This window comes from Musca domestica, unplaced genomic scaffold, assembly GCF_030504385.1.
Source record: "Musca domestica strain aabys unplaced genomic scaffold, Musca_domestica.polishedcontigs.V.1.1 37, whole genome shotgun sequence".
Lineage (NCBI taxonomy): Eukaryota > Metazoa > Arthropoda > Insecta > Diptera > Muscidae > Musca > Musca domestica.
The window spans coordinates 4,427,916-4,451,739 of record NW_026712321.1 but is presented as its reverse complement, the minus strand read 5'-3'; the positions used below and the strand labels follow the sequence as shown (position 1 = coordinate 4,451,739).

The 23,824-nt window shown below is 34.0% G+C and overlaps 2 protein-coding genes across 2 annotated transcripts; both read right to left on the bottom strand.

Moving 5' to 3' along the window:
- Positions 1-758: 758 nt before the first annotated feature.
- On the bottom strand, positions 759-1,944 carry LOC101900778 (essential MCU regulator, mitochondrial). Its single transcript, XM_005178395.4, has 2 exons — positions 1,862-1,944; positions 759-1,793 (listed from the first exon to the last, which is right to left on the bottom strand). Exon 2 carries the CDS (start codon positions 1,756-1,758, stop codon positions 1,456-1,458), a length of 303 nt encoding a protein of 100 aa, XP_005178452.1. The 5' UTR covers positions 1,759-1,793; positions 1,862-1,944; the 3' UTR covers positions 759-1,455.
- A 1,454-nt stretch (positions 1,945-3,398) lies between these two features.
- On the bottom strand, positions 3,399-20,634 carry LOC101900954 (polyadenylate-binding protein). The gene is made up of 4 exons (XM_005178396.4): positions 20,450-20,634; positions 19,562-19,813; positions 5,054-6,556; positions 3,399-4,993 (listed from the first exon to the last, which is right to left on the bottom strand). The coding sequence occupies exons 2-4, from the start codon at positions 19,725-19,727 to the stop codon at positions 4,734-4,736; spliced, it is 1,929 nt and encodes a 642-aa protein (XP_005178453.1). The 5' UTR covers positions 19,728-19,813; positions 20,450-20,634; the 3' UTR covers positions 3,399-4,733.
- Between the last annotated feature and the right edge of the window lie 3,190 nt (positions 20,635-23,824).

The window sequence follows — 23,824 nt, the reverse complement described above, 5'->3', positions numbered from 1 at the left end:
GGACTGGCATACAAAAATTTTTGTCATAGGCTGTAGTACCCATTACGAACTTCAAATACGAAATTCGAAATAATTCCGGTAAACAATGTCGCTAAAATCATGAAAATACTGAATATTGGGAGGTACCGTTATATGGTAGCAATACGACATGACTCATTTACGAACGTAACCTGCCTACTGGTAAACTATGCATGTATGCAAAATTTTAGCCTTTTATCTCAATTCGTTCGAAAGATAGCGTGATTACAACGGACAGACAGACAGACGGACATCGCTAGATCATCTTAGAATTTTAGGCTGATCCAGAATATATATACTTTGTAGGGTCTATTATGAATATTTCGAGGAGTTACAAACGGAATGACAAAGTTAATATACCCTCCATATAATGGTGGAGGGTATAAATACTATTAAAGGAAAATACCTTCAGAACTAGGATTTTTAAAATTTGCTTGAAAGAATTTTCAAGGATTTTCAATTGGCATACAAATTCGTGGATTTTAAAAAATATCTAATGTCTAAACAATGGAAATACATGGAAGTATTAAAAAAGATAAAAAAACAGGAATTTCTATAAATTTTAAGAACCATCAACATTCATAGATTCTTGAAGGTTCTGAAACAGAACACACTAGTTTTTTCTATCATCCCTGGAAAATAATTTGTTGCATTGTTCTTTGCCATATTCACCATGATCAACATTTCACATCCCAACAATTGAAATGAATCATTGGATTTATAAATAAAACAAACACACATTCATTCATACATTGTTGATTTGTTAGGTACATATTAACATAATTCATATTTCTATTTTATTTCGTTGATTATAATTGTATCTTTATAATTTTGTTGTTGGTAAACAAGAAAATGCTTTTGTTTTTAGAAAGAAAGAAAAAAAATTAAGCTTAAGAAGAATAATCATTCATAATCATCAGCGTAGTAGACTGTTTCAAATAGCTTATAATTACTATATATAAAAAGAGAGATTGAAAGATATATATGTATAAGAGAAAAGTTTTCTTTTCCAGAGAGAAGAACGAAGAAAACAATACGATTTCGATATTTAATATAGTCCATTGATTTTGTGCTATGGTCCAGCGAAAAAAAAAGAAAACTGTGCGCTATTGAGAAAAAAACAAGGGATATATGTTTCTTTATCGAACAAATTTTAACATAACCTTGAATTTTTTCTATAGGTTGTGTGTTTTTGGTGTGTCGAGAGTAGCCATCATTGGCTGGTCAAGCAATTCCTTCAATTTGCTTCGTATTTTGATGGTGTTTTAGTTTTGTGTTAACTTTTGTCGTTCCTTAAGATTCACTATATAACAAGTAGTAGTACATATGACTAGTGTAGTGTGTTGTGTCTGTGTGTGCTCCAATACAATAAAAAATGTGCTATTGTCGTCTTGTCTGGCATTTCAATTGCTCTTGAACAAAACCTTGGGCGAGGTTTTAATCCTCATCGTCATCATCATCCTCTGGCACAAATAGATCATTCTCCTCCAGAAAATTGGCCACAGATTTACTAATCGCAGCCCCAATAAAAAGACCAGGCAATACCGAACACAGTACACCCACCATGCCAAATGGGGTTTCTTCGGGTTTCGGTTTCAGAGCTCCACTGCGAAAATGTGTGGATTGTCGCCTTTGTGTCTCCGTGATGGCTCTACCCAAAAGTTGTCTCATAACGGGTGAAGATGCGGCGGACAAAGTGGCAGCAGCTGCTCTAATTTGTGCGATGCGTGTTATTAACATTGTGCGAGTTTGTTATTATTGTTTTCTCCTATGGACTATGGGCGATAAAATACAAGTTATTTAATTTTTGATCTATTTTTGGCAATTTTTTTCTAGATTTTACCCCAAAATTCCAAAAAAAATAATGCAAAATCTGTCAAGTGTAAATATATAGGTTGACAACTGATTGTCTGTCTGCCAAAACAAAACAACTGCAGCCAACTTCACATGAAAGAACTTTTTAATGGAATTAAATGACAGCGTTCTGGCGTTTGGCGTCTTTACTTTTGCAAGGGAGGTTGAAAAGGTTTTTTCATGACGTATTTTTTTTAATTTTGGCATGACCTCTTTTAATAAATTAACAATAAACATTATTAAATATATAATAATGTTTATTGTTTATTTATTAGGAAAACGTGTAAATTTGTTTATTCTAATGTTGAGATTTTCATTTAAATTATGCTTAATCATGGCTCAATAATAAAGTTTGTGCAACTTCAAAGGAATTAGAAGAATGCAACTCTGTGCTGGAGTTGATGATTTTAGCGACATTATTCACCGGAATTGTTTTAAATTTGGTATTTGAAGTTCGTAATGTATACTACAGCCTATGACAGAAGTGTGTCTGTGCAGGTCCACGCCTTCGCATAGCCCCCATATAATGGTACCTCCTGATATTGGGTATCTTGATGATTTTAGCTACATTATTCGCCAGAATTGTTTCAAATTTGGCATTTGAAGTTCGTAATGGATATTACAGCCTATGACAGAAAATTGTCTGTGCAGGTCTACGTCTTCGTATAACCCCCATATAATGGTACCTCCCGATATTCGGTATTTTGATGATTTTAGCGACATTATTCACGGGAATTGTATCAAATTTGGCATTTGAAGTTCGTAATGCATACTACAGTCTATGACAGAAAATTGTCTGTGCAGGTCCACGTCTTCGTATAACCCCCATGTAACGATACCTCCCTTTATTTGGATTTTTGATGATTTTAGCAACATTATTCAATGGAACTGTTTCAAACTTCGTGTTTGAAGTTCGGAATGGGTACTACAGCATATGACAAAAATGTTGACGTCTTCGTATAGTCGCCATATAATGGTTTTCAATTAAGCGATAGTCTTCTTTTTTTGTTTGAAAAATTTCAAGTTCCTTCCACATGTTGGAGGGTATTAAAAGTTCGGTCCGGGCGAACCTAGCTTATTTTTTACTTGTCTATGGGTTTGGCAGGTCTAATTGAATCTTCAACAAATTTTCACATAACCTATAAAATTTTTCTTTCGTTCAACATTAACCCTTTTCCCCCAAATAATGAATAAAAACACTTTCATTTTTGCCGAAGTGGAATTTTATATATTGTTTTTTATTTATTTTTTAAAAAATGTGTGTGTGTTTTTATATGGATTTTTCAATAAATTCTTTTGTTTTACATAAATATTTCAAGAGATAAGTTTGTTGTTTGAATATAAAGATGTGTGTGTTTTTGTTTTATTTTTACTGACATAATAAAATAAAAATAATAATTCATATGTGTATTTTATTTTTTTAATGGATATATAATAATAAAAAAAGTAGGTACAGTAAACATAAAATTCCAAATCGTTTACTTCTGGTGGATTGTGTTCAGAGACGAACGTTGGTTTTGAATTTATTATTTTTTCTTGCCACCAGATATAAATAAAAACTCATACGCCATCGTTTTGTTTTCCAAATAAAAGGGCGCTGGGCAGGGCAGGAAATGCCAAAAACAAATTGGTGTTACTTTGTTTGAGGGGGTGAAGAAAGCAATATTTCCACACATTTTGAAGCCATAAGGTGTATTTTGTAGGCCTTGTTTTTATTTGCTTTGAGAGTTTTATATACTTTTTTTGTTGTATTTTTTAAATATTTTTTGCAAATTTTTTGCGATTTTTTTGTATTTGGATTTTGTTTTTTTTTTTGTTATATTTCAAAAAAATTATATTTTAACCTTGTATGGTTGTTGGTTACTTTTTTAAGGTTTTTTTAAATGGCATTTTACGATTTTTTTGTGGATTTTTTAAAGTTTTTTGTTTGAAAGTATTTTTCAATTTTTTATCTTGTTTCAAGTAGCAAAAAATCGTTCTTGTTCTTCTTCTTCTTGTTTTTTAGGTTTTTTTCTTGTTGTTGTTTGGTTTTTCAATATTTTTATGCATTTTCATTAACTGTTTTCAATTTTTAAGTTTTTAATTTTTTCGATTTTTTTGCAATTTTTTTTTGGTTTTGGTTTTTTGAAATGTTTTAAAATGTTGGAGGTGGCGAACACAAAAATATATGTTTTCTAGAACTCAGCAGATAAAAAAATTTATTTTTGAAAATTTTACAAATTAAAAGAAATTAAAAAATTCAGTTTTTTTTTTTTTGTAACGAATCATAATGTTAATGTCCCCCTTGGAATCTTGGCGGCAATAGCTCAAACAAAAAATAATTAAAAACAAGTATTAAAAATGTTTTGTTTATGGTATTGCCACACACACACAAGAGGACAGCTAAAATTCCGTTTGGTGATCGGCAGAATGAATTTCATACATAGTTCTTCTAATTTCATTTCATTTTCTTTCTTTTTTCATTGTGGAGAGAAACTTGCTCGATTTGCGACTGCTGATGGTATGAAGGGAAAAAATCAAAAACATAAAGAGAAAGAAGATTAGATTTTCAATGTTTGTTAAGACAAAATCTAGAAAATGCTTATGTAAAAAAGAACAAAACATAGTAGTAGTAGTAGTAGTGGTATTCAAAAGAAAAATTAACAAAATTCCATTAAAATTTCATAAAGAGTGGGTATTTGCTGAGCTTTTGTTTTGTAGTTTAGGATTTCTAAAAATGTTGATTTTCCTTTTTTTCCATTTGAGTGAAGAGTTTCTGCTTTGCTACTATAAAGTTTCTTGTTGTTGTTGTTTGTTTTTTGTAGTGCTTGTTTTTTGTAAATTTTTAATTTTTTTTGGTTTCTTGCAAGTTTTTCCTTTGTTTAGTTGGTAGGCACAGTTTCACGAACATTGTGAACTTCCAACACGGCAACAGCTTCTTCAACCTTGGCCTTGAGGGCATCATGATCTTCGATCATGTGCAAAAGTTCGTAATTTTCAATTTCCAACAACATGCCGGTAATCTTGCCAGCCATGCTGGGGTGCATGCGTTCAATCATGGGATACAAACGTTCACCCAACATTTGTTTTTGCTCTTGAGGCTTGGCATTGGCCAACATGGAGGCCAACAATTTTTCTTGACCTGAAAAAGGAACAAAAAATAAACCATTGCTGCTATTTGTTATGCATTTCCATTACTTACCACCCTTTTGGTGCATTTGCTGAACCTGAGGCTGAGCTGGGACCTGTTGTACTGCAGGATTACGGACATTGGTGTTGTATTTGTAGTTTGCAGCCCTTTGTTGTCCAGCACCAGCTGGCATAGGAGCACCAGCCATTGGCATATTGGCGGCTGGAATAGTTTGCTGGCCAGTAATGGCTCTAGCTCCGGTGTTGCGCATGCTATTGGCCGCACCTGCGTGGGCACCTTGCACGCCTTGTTGTTGACCGCGAGCGGCGGCAGCAGCGGCATTTGGTGGACGGTATTGTGCACCAGCTGCACCGGGAATGGCAGGATTTTGGAAGCCACCGGCAGCAGGGGCAGCCTGAGCCACACCTTGAGCTCCAGCAACGGGTCTTGGTACCTGACCAGCCCAGCGTGGAGTGTTGCGCATAGCGGTGGGCACCTGGGGTCCGAAGAAACGTTGTCCGGGTCCCATGGTGGGCACAAAGTAACCGCCAGCAGTTGTGGGTTGGAAGATTTGACCAAGGGTCTGCATGCGCATACCACCCATGTGACGCATATATTGGGTGGCCAAATGAGCCTTACGCACCTCTTTGCGTTGGGCCAAGGCAACATACAAAGGCTTGGAGCCAATGACACGGCCATTCAATTCAGTAACGGCACAGGTGGCCTCATTGGGGGCAACAAAGCACACGAAACCAAAGCCCTTGGAACGGCCCTCTTCATCGGTCATAACCTTGGCGGAGGTAATGGTGCCATACAACGAGAATTCCTTACGCAAACGTTCATCATCGATGGTATCATCCAAATTCTTAACATACAGGTTGACACCAAACACCGACTCTTGGCGTTTCTTTTTCAATTCCTCGAATTTACGTTTCAGCTCCTGTTGGCGTTCGGCCTTCTTCTGGGCACGGGCCACATACAATGTCTTGCCCTCGCTAACTTCCTTACCGTTGAGAGCCTCAACAGCAGCTTCAGCTGCCTCGGTGGTTTCAAAGGCCACAAATCCAAAACATTTGCTCTTGCCATCATCCTTAGTCATTACCTTGTAGCTGGTAATCTTGCCATATGGTTCAAACATCTCCTTCAATTTCTCGTCGTCGACATCTTCGGCAAAGTTCTTGACATAGACGTTGGTGAACAATTTGGCCTTTTCGCCGAGTTCCTTCTCGCGTTCCTTGCGTGGAATGAATTTGCCAACGTACACTTTCTTGCCATTCAACAACATACCGTTGACTTTTTCGATGGCACTGTTGGCAGCTTCTTCGGTCTCGAAATGTACGAAACCATAACCCTTGGAGGTGCCCTTATCATCGGTGGCAACTTTGCAACTCAAGATATTGCCAAAGGCAGAGAATGTGTCATAGATGGCTTTGTTGTCAATGCTTTTGTCCAAGTTCTTGATGAAAACATTGCCAATGCCGGAGCGACGCAATGAGGGGTCACGTTGAGACCACATAATACGGATGGGTTTGTTGCGGATCAAATCAAAATTCATGGTGTCGAGAGCACGTTCAGCTGGAAAGAAAGAGAATGGAAGGAGAGTCGTGAGTCAAGTCTCAAGTATATTTTTGAAAAGAACCAAGTAAATTACATTAATAATTATAAAGAAGCCCTCCCAAGTCTTCCGGACATTTGAAACCCACTTGGAATAGTTTGACATCTCTGACTCCTAATGTTCTATATTTGCATAAGACAGTGAAATCTCTTTGAGTAACGGCCGTTATTGGCGTGTGATGATGAAGTAATAATTCGATCTATGGAAACCTAGTTTAGATAATCTGATTAGAGATAGCAAATTGGGTTGGACATAATCGATCTAACGATCTCTAACATATTTTTTATAGCCCACAACGAATTTCAAAATGAAAAAAGAATACATTTTCTTTAATTTCTATGCAACAAAGAATGTCCTATTAAATGAAATATTGATAAATATTCACTTAATCATTAAAATGTAGCTCTTCTACTTCTGTTGTGTCCGGGTAAATATGGACCACAACATGGTAAGTCAAGCCAATGATTTTTTATAGCAATTGTGAATCTTAATCGACTGAAAATTAGTTACAGATCAACCGACCAATGGGTATAAATTGCATAGAAAATACTCAAAACAATTCTTTTCTAAAATGTAGCTCTTCTACTTCTGTTGTGTCCGGGTAAATGTGGACCACAACATGGTAAGTCAAGCCAATGATTTTTTTATAGCAATTGTGAATCTTAATCGACTGAAAATTAGTTACAGATCAACCGATCAATGGGTATAAATTGCATAGAAAATACTCAAAACTATTCTTTTCTAAAATGTAGCTCTTCTACTTCTGTTGTGTCCGGGTAAATGTGGACCACAACATGGTAAGTCAAGCTAATGATTTGTATAGCAATTGTGAATCTTAATCGATTGAAAATTAGGTACAGATCAACCGATCAATGGGTATAAATTGCATAGAAAATACTCAAAACAATTCTTTTTTAAAATGTAGCTCTTCTACTTCTGTTGTGTCCGGGTAAATGTGGACCACAACATGGTAAGTCAAGCCAATGATTTTGTTATAGCAATTGTGAATCTTAATCGACTGAAAATTAGTTATAGATCAACCGATCAATGGGTATAAATTGCATAGAAAATATTCAAAACGATTTCATTCTATAATGTAACTCTTCTACTTCTGTTGTGTCCGGGTAAATGTGGACCACAACATGGTAAGTCAAGCCAATGATTTTTTATAGCAATTGTGAATCTTAATCGACTGAAAATTAGGTACAGATCAACCGATCAATGGGTATAAATTGCATAGAAAGTACGCAAAACGATTTCATTCTATAATGTAACTCTTCTACTTCTGTTGTGTCCGGGTAAATGTGGACCACAACATGGTAAGTCAAGCCAATGATTTTTTATAGCAATTGTGAATCTTAATCGACTGAAAATTAGTTGCAGATCAACCGATCAATGGGTATAAATTGCATAGAAAATACTAAAAACGATTTCAATCCAAAATGTAGCTCTTCTACTTCTGTTGTGTCCGGGTAAATGTGGACCACAACATGGTAAGTCAAGCCAATGATTTTGGTATAGCAATTGTGAATCTTAATCGACTGAAAATTAGTTGCAGATCAACCGATCAATGGGTATAAATTGCATAGAAAATACTCAAATTACTTTAATCTAAAATGTAACTTTTCTACTTCTGTTGTGCCGTGGTAAAATTGGACTACAACATGGTAAGTCAAGCTTTATATTTCTCTAGCAACTGTGAATCTTAATTGGTTGAAAAAAGATATGTGAAATCCAACCAATCAATGGGTATAAGTTGCATAATAATAAGTTGTATTTCCGTACATAATTGCAGATAAATAAATAAATCTCATTATATTTAAATGTGGAACTTTTAAAAAAAAAGTCCATTATATACAACAATTTATACTGGGCTTCTCACTACAGTATAGAACCTCAATATATATTAGGACCTCTATATACTTCTCCATATTAAATTCGGACGCAACTATATACTGACGCCCTTATATTCTTTATTATATATTGTTATAATCCTAGAAAACTATTCATAATATTTTTGAGGCTTTTGTAGCCCGTCATAATTTATCCTCAACTATACGAGTTACACATAGTTTAGAAAGTCCTTTGTAGAGCTCTTCAGCTTATTTCATTTGTCCCTATTTATGTCATATTTGATTAGCAAATGTAATTGACATTTTCGATCTACAAAACCCTAAACTGCTGGATGATAGTGATCATAAGTGAGAATAATCAATACCAAAATAATAATCAATCTAGCTTTTGCTGTGTAACAAGCAGCGATTAAGAAGGATAGAAAGCTAAAGAACATAGGAAAATTGAAATTAAATACAAACAATAACCAAATCAATTGCATTTTGATGTATACTTCGTAAACTCTCTGTTTTTTGTAAACTAATGGGTAATTAACAAGTCGACCTAAGGAAACCTAAAACGAATGAACCGTTTGGCATTTAACATTTTTTTTGCAGAAAAAGAATTTTGCCTGTGGTATTCTTTTGTCTCAAGTTAAAAAAGGAATTTGGTCTAGGAAGTAGAACCGTCCACAACAATAAAATCTATTGTCTGCTTTACCAGAGTCTGGGTGGGTATGTATTTCGGTTTCCCACTACACATAAGCTTATTTCATAACTTTAAACTGTAATCCTGTTTCTGTGTATATTCCAGCTCTCAAAGACCCCATGTACAATACCCACCAGCACCATATTACATATTTGGAAACCTAAGGAAACCTAAAACGAATGAACCGTTTGGCATTTAACATTTTTTTTTTGCAGAAAAAGAATTTTGCCTGTGGTATTCTTTTGTCTCAAGTTAAAAAAGGAATTTGGTCTAGGAAGTAGAACCGTCCACAACAATAAAATCTATTGTCTGCTTTACCAGAGTCTGGGTGGGTATGTATTTCGGTTTCCCACTACACATAAGCTTATTTCATAACTTTAAACTGTAATCCTGTTTCTGTGTATATTCCAGCTCTCAAAGACCCCATGTACAATACCCACCAGCACCATATTACATATTTGGATCCATTTAAAATTGAAGCTTTTTCATAATGAAATCCAATGTACCATTCTACCATTAACAAAATAATGTAAGTTTCCTCAATGAAACGAAATCACAGTGCAGCTCATGTTGGAATGCCAATGTTTTTGGGTGTTATCAAACTATATAGAAATCAAATCGGCTTTCTAACAAAGACTATCTTTGTTTGGCACATATCTACAAAGCCACAAGAGAGAGCCACACACACACAAGGGCAGTAATAAGAAAAATTGGGGAGGAGGAATGGTGGTTGTAGCAGCAGACAAAAAAGATAAAACGTCAAAAGTACATTCACTTTTCATTTCGGCTATGCTTTACATTGGCTTTATCATAAAATCTGGCAACGCCATGACTGAATAGAAGTGAGAAATTGTGCAGCTGATCATATTTCGCGTTTGTCTTGCTAAAGCGTATATACATCTCTAAATTTGTGTTTGCTTTTATGAATTTTGTAAGAGCATTGTGGAGAAATTGAAATTTAAAAGATAAACTTTGGATTTTTGTGGAAAAGTATACGAGCTTTATCTGGAGTTTGGCGTGTTGCTGTGAAGATTATAATATATTGCTGAATTGGATTCTAACTGTAGTTGCTTTGCTTTTTACGCTACTTGTTGCTGTTGTTGTATGCTGTTTGTTCTTGTTCAATATGCCGGGTGCCGCTAAAATTGTATGTGGTGTGTGCTCTGAAAATGTTGGGAAGAGTGGTAGCATCAAATGCATAATTTGCTCACACTGGGTACATGCATCATGTGCCCAGCTATCTGATAAGGAATTGTTGGCTATGAAGGCGATCAAAGTAGCAGCATTTGTTTGTAGTTCTTGTGGAGACAAACTTGCCAATCCAGGTAGTGTTGCTGATGATATCCGCCAGCTCAATAAGAAATTCGACAATTTTATTACTACAAATCAAGCTGAGCAGAATGCTATTAAAAGTGCTCTTGATAACATAAAAGCCGAGATGGTTTCATGTTTGAATGGCATGAAAGAAGATATTGTAAGTTGTAACAACCGCATTGATGATGTTGATTCTCGCACTTCATTAAAAATGAAATCTTTGGAAGCGGAAAATAATATACTTCATCGGAGGCTTAACCGGGCAGATTTTATTATTGGGGGTTTGCCTGAACATTTAAATGATTTGATTGCTGTTGTTGTTGCTTTGGGTGAATTCTTCAAAATACCCATTACGGCAAACGATATCCATCATGTGTGCTATATGCATAATCGCAAGGCGGTCTTGGTAAAATTCAATTGTGTACTGATTCGTGATAAAGTTATGAAGGAGTACTTCCGGACTCGCTCCCTAAAGGTCTCGGACATCCTGAAAGGTGATGGAGGAGATATTAATGCAAGGATCTACCTGAATGACCACTATTCTCCAGCTGCTGCAAAACTTTATACAATATGCAAGAGTATGGTTCGCAAGCAAATTGTAACAAAATTCAAAATTTTAAATGCTGATAAGCTTAGAGCCAAATTGCTGCTGTCCGATGGTAAGGAGGTGATTTATGATACTGAGCGATGTATTTTGCTCCTACATGATGCTGCTTCGCTAAACTAAGTTTTTCTTTTTCTACATATTTAACCTAGTTTTGATGATACAATGGCATAATATTATAATATCAGTCCTTATAAGAAGTTCAACTTTTGTTAAATCTAGGTTATAATTTTTGTTGTCACTATAACTATAGCTTTTGAATTTTTTCTTTTTCTCATAATATGAGTTTACAATTATATTGATCTCGTAAGATTTATGATTAGCTGTGTCTTTCGCATTTTAATGAAATTTCTGGAATTTTTTAATAATACTCTGAATTTGTATAATTATTTTTGTTGGTTCCCCATCTTACGTGCCTTGTATAATTTTGATGTCTTTTAACATGAATATGGGTGAGGCGATTAGTGGAAACACGTATTTTAGATCTATTTTTAATTCAAGCGAAGGAAGATTTATTGTGGCTCATTTAAATTGCCAAAGCATAAGGCCTTCTAGTAATTCAGTTAAATTTGATGAACTTAGTGCAATGTTGGCTGGATCCAAAATTGATGCTTTTGGTATCTCGGAAACGTGGTTGAAGCCTTTTGTATCCAGGAAAGCGATTAGTATTCCAGGATATAACTGTTATAGGAATGATCGTGAGCAGTCAAGAGGTGGAGGTGTGTGTATTTTTGTATCTAAATCCCTCAAACACAAACTGGTTTTTAAGTCCTCAGTGTTGGGAAAGTGTGAATCGCTCTTTTTAGAACTATATTCTGGCAACACAAAGTGCGTTTTTGGGGTTGTTTATTTACCACCTGTAGGGGATCTGGTGGCTTTCGAAGAAATTCACTATGATTTGTTAATGAGTTTTTCAAATGTGATTGTTGTTGGTGATTTTAATTGTGATATGTTCAAAGTTGCGAGAAGTAGTTTAATGCGTGCTATGTGCTCTAGGTTGAACTTATCCGTTTTACATAACTCTATACCGACGCACTTTGATGTGGCTCATGCTTCCTTTTCTTTGATTGATTTTATGTTAATAAGTGACAGCTTAAAGCCCCATTATTCTAATCAAGTCCAATGTCCCTCATTATCACACCATGCTTTGATTTTTTCCTCTTTTGATATTAATATGAAAACCTTGGATGAAATTATAGAGTACAAGGATTACAATAACATAAACTGGGATGGCTTGCAACAAACCTTGAGTAATTTTGACACACCTTTATTCTTCTCAACTAGTGACGTTAATGCTAAATGTTTGCTACTTGATTTGCTTATAAAAGAGCTATTTCTTTTTGTACCTACAGTTAAAAGAAAAATTCATTCGTTTGATCATGAGTGGATGAGTAGAAGGGAAATTGTATTTGCTCAGTCTTTAAGAGATGCGTCATATAAAGCATTCCAAGAGAATAGCACTAATGAGAATTGGAGTATTTTCAAAAGATATCGTAACCGGGCTAAATCATTGATTAGAAAGGTGCGGCGTCAGTTCTATTCTAGACATTTTAATGGAATGAATTGTAAAGAATTATGGCGGGCTTTAAAAAGGTATGGTTGTTCAGGTGCTGAGGGTGCAGATTACGATGATGATGTTAATGCGCTGAATAACTTTTTCGCATCAGGTGCTGGTCCTGATGTAGTTGGATTGTTTGATGTTGATCACTTTGAAGATGTTAGTAATTCGTACTCATTTGAGTGTGTAGGTAGAGAGGATGTTGCAATTGCTTTAGGTAAAATTAAGTCTAAGTCTGTTGGCGTGGATGAAATACCACTTGAGTTTTTAAAGATTTTGTTTCCTCATATTTCTTACTTGATCTTGGACTTGTTTAACTCGATTATAACTACATCAGTTTTTCCTATAGCATGGAAGACAGCGCGTGTTGTTCCTATCCCGAAAACTTCTGCTATACGTTCCTTTGATGATATGCGGCCCATATCAATTTTACCTGTCTTATCCAAGGTATTTGAACATATATTAAAGAATCAAATTCTGTCTTTTACCAGGAATAAAATCTTTGAATCACAATATGCTTTCCGTGCTGGTCATAGTAGCACATCTTTGCTGTTGCATCTCACCGAGTCTATCAGAGGCAACATGAATAAAAATTATGAGAGCATCTTGATTTCCTTGGATCTGTCTAAAGCGTTTAATTCTATATGTTATGCTACTATGATACGTAAACTCAGGAATGGCTTTAATTTTTCCTATACAGCGTGTAAACTGATTATGGATTATATGAATCATAGGTTTCAATTCGTTGAATTGAATGGTATAAGATCTAGGGTTGCACGCCTGACTTCTGGTGTACCACAGGGCTCTGTTTTAGGACCACTCTTATTTATACTTTATATTAATGATTTCTCTGCGTGTTTGAATACAAACTCCTGTGATGCATTTGTGTTTGCTGATGATATTTTCTTATTGTTTAGTGCTGATAAGGGATGTGAGACTATTTTAGAAAATAATATAAATGTGTGTCTTAATTCAATACTCCAATGGACAAGCAGCAATTCTTTGACGATAAATCCTTTAAAAACAAAAGCAATTCGATTTACTTCTAATGAGATGGTAATAAATATTTTTATTGGACAAACTATGGTACAATTTTTAGATCAGCATAAGTGCTTGGGAGTCATTATTGATAGAAGGCTTAATTTTGGACCTCATATTGACTCTGTTCATGCTAGAGTTTATGGAATTTTGCGTAGACTTTACTCAACTTGTTTCTATTTTCCAAAATGGATTAAGTTCAGAATTGCTTATGCGCTATTAATGCCGTTGGTTTCATACGCCTTAGAAGTCATATCTGGAACTGTCTATTACAATGTTCTTAAATTGAAATGCATTGTTAACTCTATTATCCGATATGTCTATAATATTCGCCGGCGTGATCATGTTTCCCCATTTGTTAAGCAGTTTCTGGGATTGCCTTTCGAACGATATATTGACCTTCGCAATTTGCTTTTTTTTTACAAAATTATTAAAACTGGTATACCCTTGCCTCTGTGCGATATGTTTAAATTTACCCGTTCCACTAGAAATACCCAGATTGTTTTACCAAGGATTTTTAACTCTCAATTTGAGAAGTCTTTTATAATTCGCGTTGCAAGATGCTGGAACTTCCTACCTGTTGACCTGCGCATTTTTTCGCATTCTAATAATGTGATTCGTTTAAAGTTATGTAACCATTTAACTACTACTGAATTGTAACTTTGCATAATCTTACCTTTGCCTTACAATTTTCCATTTTTCACTTGATGTTTCTTCGATTTATTCGCCTATTCTATAATTCTGTATTTAATCTTTAAGTATTTGCGGCTGGGGAGCCAACAAATTTAAATTTAAACTCTAATTTAAACAAAAAAGATAGAGTAAGATAAAGTATTATATAGTAATGTGTGATAAAATAAATATTTGTATTTGTATAATTAAGATTTTTTCTATTTGGTAATATTACATTGTAATGCTATTTTTGGCCTAAAAAGGCTTCTGTGTTACGAAATCTTGAATAAATAAAAAAAAAAAAAAAAAAAAAAAAAAACAAAATATCACTTTATAATAGTCGCTACTGAGGACAATGACCTCTGCAGCACAACAGTTTGTAGTCAAGTTGTGCTGCTGTTGCAACAAAAACAAACAGACAGAGAAACGTAAAAAAAAACGACCAAAAACTTGATGTTCGAATGACAAGAAAACCCATTCACACACAAAAATATGGTGCAGGGGGAGAAGGAAGGGGAGGAGGGAGTTGGAGGTCGTCACAGCGTATAATAGTGAAAGTTACCAATAAACGAAAATATGCTATTATTGTCTGGCCCGAGCTTGTTCAATATCTTATAAACAACAACAACAACAACAAAAGAGAAGCCCCGAAAGACGTATTCAAAAATTGAAAGAAAAAATGTTAACCCAAAACAGACTTTAATAGAAAATTGCGCAGTTTGATTATTTTTGTCGACAAAAACAAAAAAAAACAATTTTTTGTTGGAACAACAAAAACCTATGAAGAAATCAAATCATTGAATTTACTGCACATCACACATATCAAATGGGCTGGCTGGCTATCATCTATTAAACGCGTTCGTCACTCACTCTCGCCCGCTCAGCACAACAAATGGCCTTGGAAACATGCATGGAATAAAAATTCCAACTTAGTTATTTTGTAAAAAGTGAAGCGACAACGGCAACAAAAGTGGGTATATATTTAAAATTGACAATGTGTATCATAATAGGGTTGCGGGGAAATACACAAATAAATTTACAATGGGTTTGATGATTACACGAGTTGCACCACTTCCTATTCTTTGTTAATAAATATAGCTATTTCTTTATATTCATATGTCTTCGGAGAGCCTTCCCATTATATTTGAATTGCATATACCCATTATCCATAGAGCTTTTCATTGTTTATTCAAAAACAATATCGCTGTATCAAGTTCATGGAATGTTTGTTTACATCTTTTTATACCCTCAGCCATATGGCTAGAGAGGGTATATATCATTTGATACGGCCAACGGCGTGCCTTATAGAAATAAACCCTGGAGTATGAAAATGAAATACTTCGGTCCGTTGTATCTGCTACCCCACCCCACACATATGTCCACATTTTCCAAAAATTTGCACATATCTCCTAAAATGTATAGGAAGTAGTCGATATAGTCCAAATCTGGCACGTTTTAATATTTATATCAGTCTTAGATCAGATACGAATTGGTCAACAGTTTCGAAGCCTCCTCCATATCATAAAGGGTCAACAATTTAAATAATCATAACTCAAGGCTGGGGGTATACATCTGTCGGCAAAACTGGCTGATACTATTTTACTTGTTAGATTTAAGGTTGGTTTTTCTATGTGCATCCTTCCACTGTCATTGATGATACCATTTCATCGAATTGAAAATAAGATTGGCTAACTAATGTAGCCTATGTATGTGTCACATTTCCAGCAAATATGCACATACCTATTGCACAATATAAATTTAATTGGAGCTAGCTATTTATTCGTCAGATATAATTGTGTGGCTCTGTCTGCCTGTTTGCCCAGTTTGGACGCCAGTCGCAAATTTAAAATATTCATGGAAAGAATGTGACGATATTTAAAACCCAATTATGAGGTGGGTCAGTAGTGACAATGACAACAACAACAAAAATTCCAAAAGCAACGGCGGATGGCAACATCATATAAAATAGCTCATGAATAATTTAATAAAAATAAAAAAGTTTTTTTTTAGAAAAAAAAATCACGTTTTAGTAGAAAAAACAAATGCAAGTGAAGAAATCACAAATATCAGCATATTTAGGAAACATTTATATAATAAAAACAATAAACAAAAACAAATACCTACATAACAAAGACCAAAAAAAATATAAACTATGCCACGTTAAAAACCAGTAATGATGTTGTTGCTACACCAAATAAAAGCGAAACCAGTTCCATGTTTTTTTTTTTTCTTATTTCAAGAATTGTTGTATTGAAAAGAAGGCAACAAAGCATGACACAACAAAAACAAATCCATCTCCAAAGAACAATAGCCTCTAGTTTCTTAAATGGGAGCAGCAAAAGAATATAATGTTAACGTGTGCAAAAAAAGAAACGCGCACACACACACAAGGGGAATAATTCAAATATTTCTAAAGAAAAAAGAAAAACCAACTGCGTAAACAATTACTGCGATGGAATGAACTTTAATCACCCCAATACATTTTTTGTTGCCATAATGCAGGGGAAAATGAAAATGCTTTAGGTAGAAGAAAAAAAAAATGAGCGAGGATGTGGAATGCAGCCCACCACAATGATATTGGAAGCTGAAAAGAGCTATTTAGCATTCAATATTTTAATGTCATGTACACCCAAAAAAAGGCGGGATTTTTGAGAACAAGAAAATGTGTTTCCAATCCATTTTACCTAAAGAAGAAATAGTGAGGATTTCAAGAAACTACCCCACCAATACTAATTGAAACGTGTACTTCTCACAAAAGACGTATCTGCTGTTGTTAGCCATTTACGAACAACTACGCTCACACATATTTAAAATATTTAACCTTAATCGTATTCAAATCACAGTTAAACCGAATTAAAAAAAAATAAAAAACAAAACAAAAAAGCTCATGGGTGATGGCGAATAGAGCAACAAAATATTTTGCTTTGCATTGCAATTTTTGTTGTTGTTGTCGGCTAGTCACAGCTTTTACTGGTTTCGAAAAAAAAAACAGACGCAAGGTAATGACTATTTAATTGCATTTTTAAGTCACGGTTTGCATTAAAATTGTACAGCGAGCTATATTGGGTTTTTTCTTTATATGCAAAACACTGGCGGACTGTGATTTTGAAATATCAAAGTTAATATATAATGAAAGGGCGTGTTTCGCTTGTTTTCAAGAACGTGGTTGAGCAAAATTACTCAAGTTTTTTTCTTGTCATTTTGGAAGCATTTTAGCAATTTTGGGAAAGGGTAAATGGGAAAATTACGTACTTGCTATGGCTCTGCTTCAAAGCAGAAAAAAATGTCATATACCTCTTTTTCTTTATGAATTATAAGAAATGCCTACTTTATACATGAAAAACGTTACTTAGAGTACCAATTCCTTTGATTATACTTTAAATAAGTTACAAATCTTGGTAAAGCAGTTAATTTGGGTGAGTTTCTTCATTATTTGCTTTTATAAATGTATAATTCCACAAACGATCTAAGGAAACCTAACATATATCAAGCATTTAGCAAATGGATTGTCATTGTTTATTTATTTTCAAGGGGGCATCACTTACATGTAAAATTATTGATTTTTATGAGATTTCTTATATTCCACTCCCCCAATAATAACAAATTTTGATGAAGAAAAACGAACGAAAAACGAACGTAATATTCGCTTGTAACACAATCGATCTAAGTAACCCTAACATAAGCATATTGACTTGATGCGTGTCCAAGTTAATATAATGAAAGGAGTGTTTTAATGTTTTCAAGAACGTGATTGAGTAAAATTTATTCAACTTATTGGGAAAGTAAGAGAAAATAAGGCTATATTTTTCTTATCTAACGGGTAAATGAAAAAAATTACGTACTTTTTTTGGCTCTGCTTCAAAACAGAAAAGTGTCATACACCTCATTTTCTTTATGAAATATAAGAAATGCCTAGTTTACACATGTTTTCATAAAAAACGTAGATTATAAATTGTCGAATCTTATGATATTCCTTATATTCCTCCCCCAATAATAAAAAAAAATGTTGATGAAGAATCAAAAACGAACGCAAATGCCCTTGTTACAAAATCGATCTAAGTAACCCTAATATACGAATATTGACTTGCTGCTTATCAAGTCTTTAAATTGTTTCAAGAGTCTTTAAATTGTTGCAAGAATTATTAATCTTAATATTATCAATTATTTAAATCCCTAATATACCCCCCTTATAATTATTATTTACCACTTCCCGCAGAATGATCGAATGTAGCAATGACATCAATAAAATGGCGCAATTTTCTGTTTCGACACAATCGATCTATGGAACCCTAACACAATTATATTAGCAAAATATATTTCCTCTTTAAAATTTTGCATGAGTTATTAATCTTTGTGGATAATAATTGGTATTCCTAATATACCAAACATCATATACTATTATAATATGCAATATATACCTGCACTCGTTAAATTTTAGAGGAAATAAAAATAATGCCCAATTTTTCTGTTGCTACAAAATCGATCTAAGAAGCCCTCGCAAAGGTCAGCTGTAAATATCTAGCTAAACTATAACCCCAACCGTCGTCTACAAAATCAATATAGACACATTCCCAATGTTTTACATGCCTATTTATATTAGAGCAAAATAAATTAAAAATATTAGACCTAGGATGCCATGCAACTCTTGTTAATGACAATAAGTTCTAGAGGTATAGTTCTAGATATTTATATTAGAGAAAAAGAAATTAAGAAAAATATTAGACCTAGGATGTCATACAACTTTTGTTAATGGCAATAAGTTCTAGAGATTTCGCTGCGAATATTGTTTTTATATATCACATTCCTTTAATAAATGGATGTTTCTCTTCATTGAATTTGGAGATTCGTAATGTGGGGAATTCCCTCGACAATATTTGATTTCATATTGGGATTCGTCTTTTTTCAATCCGTCTTTGTCTTTTTCTATTGCTTAGTTCTAGAACTGGCTGTAAACGATATGGACAAAACAGAAAAAGCCCAGACTTATAAATAACGAATACCAAAGAGGTTGTATGATTCACATATGTGTGTGGGGTGTTGTTTGGAGGGACAATTTCATCATTGTAATAATAAACAAGCGATTAAATTGCAATACCAAGAAAAACAGTTGCAAAAACAAAGGGAGAAACAAAAGGGAGGGAGAGGGGCAGATATGAAAAAATTACTTAATTACAGATTACATTACAAACTAGGCGCACTCACAAACACTAAATGGAATAGAAAAAAAATAAAACTTACCATCAGCTGGTTGTTGGAAATTAACGTAAGCATATCCCAATGAACGACGAGTAATGATGTCACGGCATACACGAATGGACATAACTGGGCCAGCAAGGGAGAACTTATCAAAAAGTCCAGCCTCATTGATGTCTTGATGCAAATCACCCACGTATAAAGAAGCCATTTTCAAGTCCGTTTGTTATTTACTTTTCAAGTTTTTTGTATTTAAGAAGAAAAGAAAATCTACACAAAGGAAAAACTTAAAAGAAACTGTAAAGAGACAAAGAAGAAAAACCATTAAATTGTTTAATATTTTGAAGAAACCAAAAAATAAAAAAAAAACATTGATGTCGTCGTACAGTGGTTGTAAATGACTTAAGGCGGGTTTAACAATTGCAATGCAATGGCAACTCTGCCCATGTTTTAGTTTCAAAAGAAATGAGTGAGCTGGTTTCCTGTCGCAATCACACAAATACTCTCTCACACACACACATCGCATCACACTGATGACTTATGAAGAGAAAGAAAAAAAAGTAGACGTAAATTGCCATGGTTATGATACGAGAGACAACACACCAACATATGTATTTGCAAATTACTATTTTATTGAAAAATCTAAAGTTTTCTTAATATCGTTTGTTCCCATGCAATTCCATAGCATTCTTTTAACACTAATTCACAGTAATTTTTATTTTGAATCGATTTTTTGCATCTCTTTCTGTCCATTGGTAAGTTCCATACATCTTTCACGCTCACTCATTTCTTTTTTCTTCATTTCATTTCAAAGTTGGGACAATTGACCACACCACGTTTTTTTTTTTTTTCTTTCATCATTGTCGTCGTCGTCGTCACATTTCAAAGAATGTCTGTAACTTTTTCGTTCTTCTTTTACACAATTACACTTACGTTTTTATCACTTTTTTCGATTTTTGCTACTTTTTTTTTGTTTTTGGGTTTTTTAAATTTTTTTTTGGTTTTTTTTATTTTTTAATTTTTTTTCACAAAAAAATGTGATGACAAGTCGTGTGCACAAACTCCACGACCGCTCACCAAAACGGACTCGACTCGTTTGACGTCGGATTGAAAAGAAAGAGACTTTGCATTGCAGTTACTTGATTACTTATCGTTTCGTGTTAGTGCTGGAACCAATCGATTAGAGATGATAAAAAATGTTACGCGTGATAAGGACTTTTCATCAAAAATGGGTAGAATTTTTTTGTAGATTTCCATTTGAAATTTATAAAAGGCAGAGAAAAACTTTTATGTGGCATACCAATTGGTTATCTTTAAATTAGATTTGGTGCCACTAAAATATATATTTTAAAACTCTTTTGGGTCCGATATGGGAAAAGGCATTCTTTTTTATCGTTGAAAAAAGAAAGGGGAAAAACAAGATATATTCCGAATTTCCCATACTTTTTGGTGGCAAAAAAGTAAGAGAAAGAGAGATATAATAGTATACTAGAATTTCGGATACATGGACGATTTGTTCTGGAACCAAGCTAATGATATCTTAACACATTGCAAAAACATCTGTAAGTTTTCTGCCATAAAGAAGGATGTTAAAGCCCTATGAGGGACAACTATTCAGAAATAGAAACGAGTTGAATGCATCCTTTTGCTATAAACCTCAGAGTATTCCCGATATTTGATAGCTACGATGTTTCCTGGACATAAAAAATGGTACCAAATGTGGTACAATATTTCGTACCATTCAATGTGTGCCAACATTGTTGTGGAAAATCTAGAAATACCGATTACCGACTACCATTTAGTCAATATTAGCTGTGTTTTTTACCCTGCAGAGACTTTCGTTAATTGTGTTTCCACAAAAGTTTTGATAAGGGCTACCGAAACGATACTAGTTGCCCATATGTGAAATATTTCACAAAATTAATTGAAATGGAAAGTATGAACCTGTTGCTTTTTATCAGCTAATCGATGTTAGGCTACTCTTTAGATCGATTGGGTCAAAATTAAAGTCAAGGTCAAAACGAATATTTTTTTGATTTTTGATTAAGCTTAAATTTCTTTTTTACTCCGCGGAAGGATGTTTTATAAATGTTATCGTTTAAAATTGATTGAAAAATGTCCAAGAATATAATTGCAACTGTTGAAAAAGATGTAAGGGCTCTTTAGATCGATTATGTCAATGGAAATCTTGAAGACAAGATGCAATGCAAGTCATTTGAAATAATGTAGGGATCCTCAGATTGATTGTGTTAATTTTAAATTCTAACAAATTATTTTAGCAGGGGAGGGTATATTATGTTTGGCATTCCGTTTGCACCGAAAAAGGAACTTTAAAGGAAAAAAATGCATTAACTTCATAATCGGCGTGTTAAAGGAAAATTTGTCTGGATAAAAGTATATATAATACGAATTGATAACCTGTCGAACATTAAGTATATATACAAAAAAGTAATAAAAAAGTGGTAGCTTTATGATTACAACCAAGGCATATATAAGGTCGGACAAGATGAGTACTTTTGACAAGAACATTATTGTGATTTGGTTTTCTTGGATTGATGGTGAAATCGTAATTATGCTGTTTGACAGCTTACTGGCCGACCTTTTGTAGGCCTTGATCATAACATATAAATTTCAACATAACCTTACATTTTTGGTATAATAAAATTTGTTCTGCTTTATAAAAAAATGTTGAAGGGAAATAACTCGCGGATAAGACTGCTTATTTATTAAACCTTACCTTCGACAATTTCATGAAGAAAGCATCAAATACTTTTTAACACGCAGAACAACGACAATTAATTTAATTTCTTTTTGTCTTCAGGCATTTACCACAATCGACCGCATTCGAAATATAATTTTTGGCTACTTCTTTGGCGAATTAAGGTTTCTGTTTGTTTTTAAGATTACATTTAACAACAATAAAATTGAAATATTTTACAAATTTTTTTCCCGACTTGAAAGAGGCGAAACGTAATTTTTTCAACAGCACACAACAAAATGAAATAAAATAAAAAACACCATTCGATTTGATATTTTTTTCAAAACAAATATATTTTCATAATATTTTCGGTATCGAGAAAATACAAAGTGGGAAAATTTGTGAAAGTGATTTCTAAATTGATTTTCATTTTATTTCTTTTTACCCTTCTTGCCCTTGCCCTTTTTCGCCTGCTTGCGACTGCGTTGCTTGCGAAAACGCAGCCATCGCCTTTGTATGGTCCTTGCCGCGCGGTTCATCATAAATAATAGGATTTTCTCTTCCTGCTTGCGTTTCTCTTCCTCTTCTTTGGTTCGAACAATACGATTATATTCCTCCTCTTCGCGGCTATATTCAAGCATAAATTCATCGAATAGTTGCTTTTGTTTTTCATATTCCTCTTGCAAATTCATATTTTCAATCATTTTATCGCCAATGGTTTGATCAAATTTTTTGATCAGCGATTGCAGTTGGATGAGAAGTTTGTTTCTGTCAAAGAAAAAATGTAAATAGTTAATTTTTAAGGTTTTTGAGAAAAATAGTTTAAAATAAGTAAAAAGGCTATATGAATACCCTCCACTATTTGGAAGGAATTTGGCAATTTTCAAAAAATAAAATCCGTTAAAAATTCTGAAATACCGAATGTAGCCGTTATATTAGGGTCTATACGAGGACTCAGACCTGCATAGGCAACTTTTGTCATAAGCCATTACAATATTCAAATGCGAAACTTGGTCATCAAAATACCGAATATAGGGAGTAATATGGGGGCCATATGAAGACGTGAACCTGCACAGACGATTTTCTGTCATAGGCTGTAGTATCCATTACGAACTTCAAATACCCAATTTGAAACAATTCAGGTGAATAATGTCACGAAAGAACCGAATATCGGTAGGTGTTATATTGGGGCTATACGAAGACATGAACCTGCACAGACAATTTTCTGTCATAGGCTGTAGTATCCATTACGAACTGCAAATACCAAATTTAAAACAATTCCCGTGAAAAATGTCGCTAAAATCATCTAAATACCGAATATCATTTCGTTCGGAAGCTAGAGTGTTTTCCACTGACGGATGGATTGACGGACACCACTAAATCGACATAGAATTTTATGCTGATCAAGAATTTATATACATTGTGGCTTCTAAAATCGACCGTGGCATCCGAAATATTATCGTGAAAATATTCTGGAGGTTGTATTAAAGCCATGGGCACGCAAACATTTTGGCCGCAGACCTTGGACATTTCAACAGGACTCAGCATCATTGCAATCAGCACGCGCCACCTATGAATGATTACAAAATGAGGTTTTTCGTTTCATTTCC

Excerpts from the sequence above, each read along its gene's own strand:
- LOC101900954 (XM_005178396.4), bottom strand. The coding sequence starts at position 19,727 with ATGGCTTCTTTATACGTGGGTGATTTGCATCAAGACATCAATGAGGCT. Across the intron at positions 6,557-19,561 it reads TTTCCAACAACCAGCTGATG|CTGAACGTGCTCTCGACACC; the intron begins GTAAGTTTTATT and ends CTTTCTTTCCAG. Across the intron at positions 4,994-5,053 it reads GCAAATGCACCAAAAGGGTG|GTCAAGAAAAATTGTTGGCC; the intron begins GTAAGTAATGGA and ends TTCCTTTTTCAG.
- LOC101900778 (XM_005178395.4), bottom strand. The coding sequence starts at position 1,758 with ATGTTAATAACACGCATCGCACAAATTAGAGCAGCTGCTGCCACTTTG.